General features: G+C 48.4%; 1 protein-coding gene and 1 pseudogene across 1 annotated transcript; one reads left to right on the forward strand and one right to left on the reverse strand.

Annotated features, from left to right (window-relative positions):
- Nucleotides 1-3,087: 3,087 nt before the first annotated feature.
- On the reverse strand, nt 3,088-6,772 carry LOC109320779 (disintegrin and metalloproteinase domain-containing protein 20-like). The gene is made up of 3 exons (XM_019551035.1): nt 6,709-6,772; nt 6,270-6,406; nt 3,088-5,245 (listed from the first exon to the last, which is right to left on the reverse strand). Exons 1-3 carry the CDS (start codon nt 6,770-6,772, stop codon nt 3,185-3,187), a joined length of 2,262 nt encoding a protein of 753 aa, XP_019406580.1. The 3' UTR covers nt 3,088-3,184.
- A 14-nt stretch (nt 6,773-6,786) lies between these two features.
- Nucleotides 6,787-9,368, forward strand: LOC109320780 (annotated as a pseudogene).
- The last annotated feature ends 1,271 nt before the right edge of the window (nt 9,369-10,639 follow it).

A 10,639-nucleotide genomic window follows, 5' to 3' on the forward strand; every position in this document is an offset into this window, starting at 1 on the left:
CTGCCAGAAGGGAACTGCTGGTCAGGCTCTGGCCTGGGCTGTTTATAAAGGCCCGGCCCTGCCACCTTCTGGCCACATGACCTGCCTGGTTGCCCCAGCAACCGGCAGCTCGCCTTACCTCATTCTCAGGCAGGGAGCACCCCAGTGCCTCCCTGACAGCCCCAATAGCAGAGAATGCCTCTCAGGCACCTCTCCCATTGCCTCCTGTGCCCCTGCAGCCACAACCTGGTACTCCAGTTTTAAACATTGTCAGAACATAAACACAAACAAATTGTTTTCCAGATAAAAGCCATGCCACTTTGGCTGCGTGCTTCACCCCACACCTTAAGCTCCCATTGTCATTGTCTTTGCAGCCTTAGGTAACCACTTAGATGATGAGCCAGTCCATCTCCTGAAGCCCTCTCCTTCAGGAGATTGTGTCCATGCTGCCTGCAGGGTCAGACTCCCTTGCTAGATCTTTGGTCTTGGTTTTATATGCCCCAGAGCCCCATGCCTTCTTATCAACTGGCTCTTCAGCAATATATGGGTTTCCACTTTGCTTGATAATCAGCCTTCTCCCTCCTCCCCTCATTCAGCTGCTTAGACTTGGTCTTACAAAATTTGGCTGTTCTTGCTGTGCCTTCCAAGGTCCTTAACAGCCCCTAACATCAGGGTCTGTGTTCTTGCTGGGGCTAGCTGCTGTAGCCATTGGCCCCTGAGGCATACAAAACTCCTGCCCCTCCTCTGATTGCAGTTAACAAGGTTAGGCTCCCTGTTACAGGGACTGACTGGGAAATTTTGGGACAGCTGGTTACTTCACTAAATACAAACTTTTAGGAATAGCCTTACTGCATTCATGCAGAGTGTTGAATCAGATGACCCTTGAGGTCCTTCCCAACCCTTTGATTCTATGAAACGTAAAATGCTAACATTAGGCAGCCATTTAAAAAAATGGCCTAGATTCAAGTAAACTGAAGAAAGGCTAGGGAAATTAGGACTGATGTAGGTCTTTGAGCTAAAATTAGCTTTGCACTTTTAAATAGTAAAAGAACAGTGGTAGGGCCCCTAAAGAACCTGCCAAAGCATCTTGTTACTATGGTGAAATCAGAAGCCCTAGTATTATTGAAAACAAATCATAGAAAGATGGCACAGCTTACTGCACAAAGATTTCGTTAAATATAGGTTAGTTCAGCTTAAGTGTATATTGTTATCTTAGCCTGTATGGTCCAAGAAATATAGCTGCTTTCATAGTAGGTACTTTACAGGCCTGATCCAAAATTGAGTGAAATTAATTGAAAGTCTACCATTGACCTGAGGAACATGAGAGTTTGGAAATGAAAACAGTACTTTGTTTATAGCTGCATGTGCAAATAAGTATCCTAGACTAAATTATGTCCTCTTCTACATGTCTACAACTATATGTACTTCAGTGGCATTAAGCAACATAAAAGGAGGGCAATATTTGTTTCCTGCTAAGTGAAATGCATAGTTATAGATATCTCTAGACAGGGGAGCACAGAACTGGGTGTCAGGACTTGTTCCTTGTACATGATTGGTCAAATCCTACTTGCTGAAAACATCAAAGCTGGTGGCAAACTGGAATTCATCCTACTGATCTGTTCCTCAATCTGTAAAGGAGAACTTGAAGAAAAGCTACCACCAATTCCTACGAATTGTGCATATACAATAGTTTCCAAACAAGTTATTTGTATTTATTATCCACATTTTTCTCGTGTAATCCATGCCCATTTATTTGTTACTATACCTTGTCTTAGGTCTAGGTTATTTGTCCTCTGAAGAAGCTTTTTTTTTTAATACTGACCTGATCAAAGGTTCTAGACACTAGTGTAGTCAAAGTAATAAACTAAACTCCTAATACTACTGCCTGCTTTTTCTGGCATTTGGATAAGCCTCTTCATCTCCCTGAGTCTCTGTTCATTTATCTCTGAAATGAAGTCTATGCACCTGTCAGGCTGTATGCATCTGCATTTTGAACTTGGTGCTGGGATACAATTTACAAAATCCAGCAACTCCAGGCCCCGTATACTGGTAAACCAAGTAGTTCTGGTCAAATGCTTGATACATGGTAGACCACAGAAGTGGAATAAGTAACAAACTTCATTCCATTCCATTGTTGTTGCTGAACTGATGGCCAGAAATAAATGTAAAGGAATGAAAATTCACAGTATGTTTCCTTACCACAGTTCTGTGAAGATAAATCCATCAATGGGTTGGGACCTGCTCCACTAGTAAAATATACACATCTATCAAGCACAGTGGCAGTTCTGAGTATGGAGAATTTGTAATTTCGGGTCTCAGTACTACAATATCCTATAAAGTGAGGATTTTGCTCCAAATTTTTGGCCCTCTGTCACATTTGTGCAACCTCAGTGAGAGTTACTCCAACCAATGGCCAAACAAATATTGAAGGTCTCCAAAATTTCCAGAAAAAAACCCTCATTCTTGTGAAAGGTCAAGTTAATATTAGCTAAGCTTCTAACAAGCTTCAAAACATCGACAAAGACATCTGTTATGAATTGGGTTGGGAGTGATTTTCTCTCATCCCACCAAAACCCTTCTCCTGTCTGACAGTCATTGGCATCTCCCTTTGAAAAGCTGCTCCTGGCAGAAGTCACGATCTCCCCACCTTAGGAAGCAGAACTATCCACTCTTACTGGAACGCCAGTTGTCCTCCTACATTTGACTGAGTTCCTGAAGTGAAATAGTTATTTTTTTCTTCCTTAATATTTTATTTTTTGTATGGTATTTCAGAACATCATCTTAGCTGAGAGAGTAGCTGTGTTCAAGTTATTTCATCTCTACAGATCTCTTTATCTATCTGTAAAATAGGATTTCTTTCCTACCTCACAGGGCACTCAGGGATTTAACATCTGGAGGAAGTAGTAAATGGAAGAGGCTACACTGAGGTGTATAGGATTAGCCTAACTGCCTTTGTTGCAGGGCCCAATCCATAAAGATTCAATAAAAAAAAAAGACTATACATTTATAGCGTGCATTTATTGTCATTAAATAACTGAAAACATATGCTTTCATGTTTTCAGGGTTCAGTGTGTAATATCCTATATTTAATGTTACATAAAATCCCACTTTCCCCTCACATGCTCTATGTTGGGTTTTGGCATATTAGCAGCTGTTGTCTTTGTTAGCTACTGGGGATTTCCTTTTGATTCCCTGAAGCAACAGCTTACTTTTTTGGGTGGATTCCGGCTAATAACCTTCTGCAGTATTCTGATAGGGCATTTCTGTAATATACACCAAGGCCGATCACAAGAACACCAATAGTGCCCATTACTGCTATTCCCACAACAAAGTTCCTGGTAGTCACTTCCATAGCTGGAGGGGGTCCACTATCAATGCTCCCGCCAAGTCCTTTATTTTGACAGTATGGAGGAGCCCAGCCATATTCACAGTGGCAGTGTCTTTCACTGTTGCATATTCCTCTGTTATGGCACCGGGTGAGGTTACAGTCATAATGCAGAACAGACACTCTGATGCACCTCCTATTGAAACAGATCTTGTCCTTATCACATGGCGTGCCATCTCTAACTGATCCAGTATCAGGTATCTCCATCCCCCAGTGATAGTCCATACCCCAGCACTGTTTACCATCAATGGGAGTTTGAACAATAGTATTATGATTCTCCAAAGAAGGTAGATTTCTCACATTTTCACACTGGATCCTACCGCATAAGGTGTCCTCAACTCTACATTTCATATATGTATTAGCTCCAATCATACCACAGTTGCCAAACCGGTCACCTCGAGCATTCAGTTCATTGAAGCAACCTTGTTCAGCAACACTTGCTTCACTGCCAAAGATAGATTTGCACAGTTTATCATGAGTAGAGCAGTTTCCATGATAACAGTAGGCACCATGCTGGCATGGAGCACCATCTTGCACATACACATTTTTCGGGCACCACTGAGAAGTTCCATTGCAGTACTCAGGCAGATCACACTCATCAGTACGTTCTCGGCATAGTGTTCCTGCCAGAAGAATCTGACAGTCTTGGCAGCAACCTCCAAAAGCACAGGCTGCACTCGCACTCAATGTGCAATTGGGTTCACAGCAAGGATCTCTGCCACATGCCAGGTCTGAGCCACAGTCACATTCCTCTCCTGTCTCCACCACCCTGTTGCCACAGTAATTGAGAGTATAGACTGCCTCGGGTGCTGCAGCTTCCTGCAGACAGTATGCACGTGTCATCATTAGGTTGTAATAGGCATTATAACTGCAGTTGCTGAATGCATTTGTGATGACATGGTACTCATACATGATGCACCCGCTTCTGTTACAAGTGCAGTATTGTTTATCATGCGGCATGCCAAGGTTATGGCCCAGCTCATGAGCAAAAGTTAGAGTAAATGAGAACAAGTTAGAAGTAGTGAATGATTCAACACCTGATGCCCAATAATTAACACATACTTGGGAAAGATAGGCTAGTCCAAGCGTAAATCCAAAATTCTTATGCACAAACAGGTGACCAGCATCATGTGGGAGACGTTGCCTAAGCACACGTCTTCTCCATTTATTAAAATTATCAAGTGTAGCATTCATATAGTCACTAATTGTTATCAGATTGTTTTGTGTCCAGATCTCCAGCCCAAGTGGCTGCACCCGCACACCAAGGGGGGCATACAGTGAATCAGCCATGTTGACGATGTCTAGCACTTCCCTGATGACCTTTGTTTCGTTGTGGTTGGAGTGGACAAATCGCTCGTGATCCACCACGATGGCCACCTTTGCATAGCGGGTGTGGGTCCACCAGTCCTCCCTGGCTGCCTGCCTGACTGTGGAGCTGACATTGAAGCCGGGGATCAGTGCTTCCTGGTGCTGTAACTCCTCCTTGGTCAAGCCGCAGCGCATGCCAGGGACACTCATCCCCTCCTCCAACCAATACAGAAGGTGCTGGAAGGTGGTGGAGCCTGGCACAGGCTCAAGGCCATAGGTGCTGCCCAGCAGCTGCAGCAGCCCTCGCAGCCCCCCTGAGCATGTGCTGAGCACCACCATGGATGTGGGGCTGCCCTGCACATATCCCTGGTAGAAGCAGTCATTCTGCAGGAAGGGCTGCTCTGCCTGTAGGACACCGCCAGCACCATAGGTGAAGAGGGTGAAGTGCTGTGGCACAAAGGCATCCTTCTGCTGCAGCCGTAGCACACGGCCCCGTCCCTGTAGCTGCAGCAAGTATGAGATCTCACGGAGCTTCTTGCCACGCCGTGGGGCCAGCTGCCGGGGTATCACCACCTCATAGCGAGGGGTGCCCGCCTGGCCCAGCCCGGCCGCACCCCCCAACAAGCTGCTCCCTGCACCCAGAGCCACCAGCACCAGTGGCACCAGTAACAACCACAGTGGCACATCACGTCCCACCCCCATAGCCTGCCTACCACCAGCTGGAGAGCATGGGCAGACCCAGGCAGCAGCGGATCTCTGTTCAACTGGAACGGGCAAGTCGAGCAGGACCGAGGGAGAGACACTGGGAGAGGAGGATGCAGGCGGGGCCAGGAGAAGCCTGCAGTGGGACCATGTGGGAGATGTGGGTGGGTGGAAGCAGCCCTAAGCTCACTCCTGTCCTACCGGCCCCAGTAGGGCAGTTCTTCGCCTGGGAGAGTTCCTATCAAAAGCCCAGGTCAGTGATGAAATAATGGTAGCCTGCTGATTCCTAGGGGCCATTATGTGATCGACTGCATGTGTTCTAAAATTTGCATACCCTCATATGGTATGGAGGGTCAAAAGGTTAACGGCCTGTCTGTGCCAATTTGTACCCCCAAAAAATTAATGTTAGGGGCTAAGTGGGGGTTCAAATCTCTGTGTCACTGGCTGGATCTCTGTGTCACAAGACCTCCCTTCCTAGCAATTTTATTTGGGAAGCCCACATAGGATGCAGGAGACAGTTGTACTGGGATCCCTGGGAGGTTGGCACTAACTGTGACCTGGGCCCAGGCCAGCAGGGGGGTGGCAGGGAGACTGCAGGTTTTTTTCCCTTTCTTTCTGTCCAAAGGGCTCTCACAGACTCCAGAGGGCTCGGGCAGACTCCAGTCCAGAGTCTCCATTCTCACTGAGGCTTGTAAAATCCTCACAGCTGCAGCTGTACTGCTAGTGAGACCTCGAGCTGAAAGCCCAGAGTGGGCAAACCCAGCACTGACCCCACGTGCCAAAGTAGCAGAGACCCCAGGAGAGCTTTTGGAAGCAGCAGTGATCCCGCAAGGTGGCACAGACCCCAAGCGGCTGTGGCTTTGCCAGCAGCTGTGGCAAACCCTAATAGTGGCACCCACAAACCGGTGATCTTGAGAGGCAATACAGCTCCCAGAAGTGCTTTCAGAGAATCCGCAGCACACGGGTCAGCATGACCCCAAGCAGCAAAGTGACGGTGTCGCCAAGCAGCTCCAACCCCGAGCGTCGGCCATTCTGAGCAGGGACACAGACCCCAGCAGCGGTTTCAGAGCCACAACAGCAAACACCAAGGGGCAGCAATGTCCAGGGCCTGTCCTGGGAGCAAGAGGAAACCCCTGAGCAGCACTTTCAGAGCAGCAGCAGCATATCCCAAGTGGCACAACCTCCGTGCACCAACCCCAGAGGCAGCTGCAACTCCAGGCAGAGGCCCTGAGAGGCAGCTGGCAACACAGCTCAACCAGCACTGGGTGGAAACTCATCTCCCCCTGGGACTGGACAAGTAGCCACTCCGCAAGGAGGATCTTTCAGACACAGACTGTACCCAAAAGCTCCTGAGTGTTTCAATAGTTCAGAGGACAAAGTTGAGGGTATTTGATGCATGACGTGTTTCCCATATGGGGTCATTCATAGTGAAGGTGTTTAAATACTGTGACGTGTTGGATAGCTGGGATGACTCATGTTTCTGGTATTGAGTACTGGGAAGCCTTTAAGCCTTAAAGTTTAAGGTGTAAAGGAACTGGTGTCTGGGGTAGCTGAGATGTGGGGTGTCTAAACCCATTTTTGTGGCTGTGGTGCCTCATGCTGTTCAGTCCTATTTCAGGTGCTACCAGGCAGCTCTGTGGGGGTTGTTGTCCTTTCAGGCTCCCCAGCCAAGACCAATGGTCCCCAGTTCCTGGCTGGGGGAGTGGGGGGCAGAGGCAAAGCCCAAACCCCCAAACTAGTCCCTAGCCTCATGCGGCTGTGGGGGCCTGGCTGAAGGGCTCTGAGACCTTGGGAGACACTGGTGTGGGGGCACTGGGATGTGAGAAGACTCATGACAATGCAACAAGCACCCCAGGGCTGACCCAGTGTCACCCTGCCTGGCTGTTGTTGGGCCCACTCCAAGCCTGGCACCACCAGCTGCCAACATCAGGGTGAGCCATGGCCACGCCCCCTGCCACTGGGTGTTGGGGGGGGATTTGGAATCTGCCCCCACCCATTCCATGCGCTGTCACAAAGGCCAGAACCATTGCAGGGGACCATGGCGCAGCTGGTAGGCACCATGGGGGTGGCCCATGGGGCACCACTGCTGCTGGCAGCATTGGGCATGGGCAGGCAGGGCCCATCTGAGGTGGTAATACCGCAGGTGCTGGCTACGTGGCATGGTGAGGGGTATGTGCAAGGCAAGGCAGTCCCACTTCACTGGTGGCGCTCAGCACTTGCTGGGGGGGTGGGGCTATGGGGGCTGCTGTGGCTTCAGAGGGGCACCTACAGCCTTGAGCCCCTGCCAGACTCCACCACCTTCCAGCACCTGCTGTATAAGATGGAGAAGGAGGAAGATGCTCCACGCCTGCTCTGTGGCCTGATGGAGGATGAGCTGCAACACCAGGTGCCTCTGACCCACCAGCTCCAGTGGGGTGCACTGGAGAGGCAGGGCTGGTGGTTGGACACACGCCATGCCAAGGTGGCCATCGTGGTGGACAATGGGCACTTCATGTGCCACCACTGCAATGTGACACAGGTGTTGGCAGAGGTGCTGGATGTACTGAACATGGCGGATGTGCTGTATAGGCTTCTGAGTGTCCGGGTGTGGCCTGTGGGGATGAAGATCCGGACACACAGCAACCTCTTCGTCATCACCAAAAACACGGTTGTAGCCCTTGCAAACTTCACCATACGGTGGTGGCAGGAACTGCGCCCGTGACTTCTCCATGATGCTGTGCACCTCTTCATAGATAAGCGCTTTGGCAGAGCCACTGGCTTGGCCTACCCATCCCAAGTGTGCAGCAAGAGATGGACCACAGCCATTGAGTCCTTCAGCACCTCCAACTTGGTCCTCTTTGCCACCATCTTCGCTCACCAGCTCAGCCACCAGCTTGGCATGCCCCGTGACAAGCAGTACTGCACGTGACACAGAAAAGTGTGCATCGTGACCTCACCCGTTGCCACCTCTGATGTGTTCAGCAACTGCAGCTATAACTCCTGCTCATAAAAGCAAGGGTGCCTACAGCTTGCGGCAAGCTCCAGCACCTGAGGCGGTCTACATGTTGAAGTACTGCGGCAACAAGATGGTGGAAAAAGGGGAAGAGTGTGACTGTGGCTCAACGCAGGAATGCAGCAGAGATCCTTGCTGTGAAGCCAACTGCACGCTAAGTGTGAGCACAGCCTGTGCTTTTGGTGAATGCTGTAGCAAGTGTCAGATCCTTCCGCTGGGAAGGCTCTGCCGAAAACGTATTAATGAGTGTGACCTGCCCGAGTACTGCAATGGAACATCCATCCCAGTGGTGCCCGAAGGATGTGTGCTCTGTGTGCAAGATGGTGCTCTGTCAGGATGGTGCCTACTGCTGTTGTGGGAACTGCTTTACCTATGATAGGAAGGGCAAGACTATCTTTGGCAAACAGACCAGGGTTGCCCCACTAGTTGTTTTAGTGAATTGAATGTTGAACGGGAAACCGTTTTGGCAATTGTGGTGTAGACAATGCTAGAAAATATAAGAAATGTAAGGTTGGAGATGCCTTATGTGGTAGGGTCCAGTGTGAGAATGTAAAAATACTACCTGCTTTGAGGAATCATAATACCATTGTTCAACCTCCCATTAATACCACGTGGTGCTGGGGTACAGGCTACCACATGGGGGTAGACATAGCTGATATTGGATGAGTTAGAGATGGCACACCAAGTGGTAATGACAAGATTTGTTTCAACAAGAGCTGCACCAGTGTGTCTGTTTTACATTACGACTGTAACCTCATCCAGTGCCATAACAGGGGAATATGCAACAGTAAAAGACACTGCCACTGTGAATATGGCTGGGCACCTCCATCCTGTCAAGATAAAGGACATGGAGGGAGCATTGATACTGGACCACCCCCATCTAGAGAGATGGTCACCAGGAGCTATAATATAGGAATACCAGTCTTGAGCACTGTTGGTATTCTTGTGATTTGCCTCTGTGTATGTTGTAGAAAGGTACTAAGAAAATGTTTCAGAAGGTGATAAAATACATTGATCAAGCACACTGTGGTATGGCAACTATAGCTGACTGGGACAGCACTTGTATGGTGCCTCTGAAAGTAGGAATATTTTCATTAGAAGCACAGACGTTGAACCTAAGTGGGACACACCAGGCGGTGTGGGGTGGGATTTGGGGGGGTGGGGCCGAGCAGGGGACACAATTGGGTAGGAGCAGTCTATCGCCCTGAGCTCATTCCTCCTCTGTCCCAAGTTGGAGTGCCACCTTCCCATGCCTCCACGCCCTGGCATGCCCCAGTCCCACTCTGTGCCTGGGCTTCAATGTCCCCGCAAGACAGTGCTGCAGAGGATATGTGCTTGTTACGGCTGTCAGCATGGACGTACAATCACCCTCAAATCCCGCCCCAACCCAGAGCACATGGGCCTGTCCTCTGCCACAGATCTGACAGGAACTTTGCCTGGATGGTGGAGGCACAGGAAGAAATCCAGCCCATGGGACACGGTTTCAGTTGGAACAAACCCACTTTCAACTTCACTGGAGACTAACATGTGCTTTGGGAATTCTTCCAGGGCAGGGAGAGGCTGGAAAGAGCCCATGAGTAGCTCATTCTTGAAGAATAATCATAAGACAAACCCTTTTATCAAGTAAAAGCTCATTCTTGAGAGCACATCCTGCTAAGCTTCACAGGGGGCAACACACCTGACTGAAACAGCAAATTTACCATTGATATGCTTAGAAATGTGTTCAAATCATTCTCATTATTGCCATCAACGGAGTAGATGTGCATAGGCAGCAGGTCTTCTCTATGACCTGAGCTCACTATATGTGGGAACAGAAAATGCCTTACAAAGCCAGAGCTGGGGCTACTTCTTCATTTCTCTTGTTTCATGGAGTTCACTATTTGTAACATCATTTCAAAGGTATGTGTTTTTGGTCCTTACACCTCACACTGATAAACCATTTATAAGCACCATGAAGAGATACGCTGTATATAGTCTTATGAAGAAAGCCACCACATTACTGACTAGTGAATAGATGCCATGCAGCTCTTTGACAGTACTATCTCATTTAATGCCACTTGAGAAAGCTCATATTAAAATTTTCCATATTTCATTGGTAAAGATGTGATATTTAGATGGCAAGTAATAAGATTTGAGAAGTTTTCATGAAAAACTTGACTAGTGAACCTGACTTCTGGCATACTGAAAGTTCTGACTAAGAAACTGATAGTTTTCTATTAGTCTTTACTATAAATGTATTTGCCTATTTTAAATTTTGTGAACACACATGAAAA

This window comes from Crocodylus porosus, unplaced genomic scaffold, assembly GCF_001723895.1.
Source record: "Crocodylus porosus isolate Cpor-Errol unplaced genomic scaffold, CroPor_comp1, whole genome shotgun sequence".
In the NCBI taxonomy this organism is placed as follows: Eukaryota; Metazoa; Chordata; order Crocodylia; family Crocodylidae; genus Crocodylus; species Crocodylus porosus.

Coding starts and splice junctions, on each gene's coding strand:
- LOC109320779 (XM_019551035.1), bottom strand. CDS start 6,772: ATGCATCAAATACCCTCAACTTTGTCCTCTGAACTATTGAAACACTCA. Junction 6,407..6,708: donor CTCAGGAGCTTTTGGGTACA/GTCTGTGTCTGA, acceptor GTCCCTGCTCAG/AATGGCCGACGCTCGGGGTT. Junction 5,246..6,269: donor TCAAGATCACCGGTTTGTGG/GTGCCACTATTA, acceptor CCTCGCTATGAG/GTGGTGATACCCCGGCAGCT.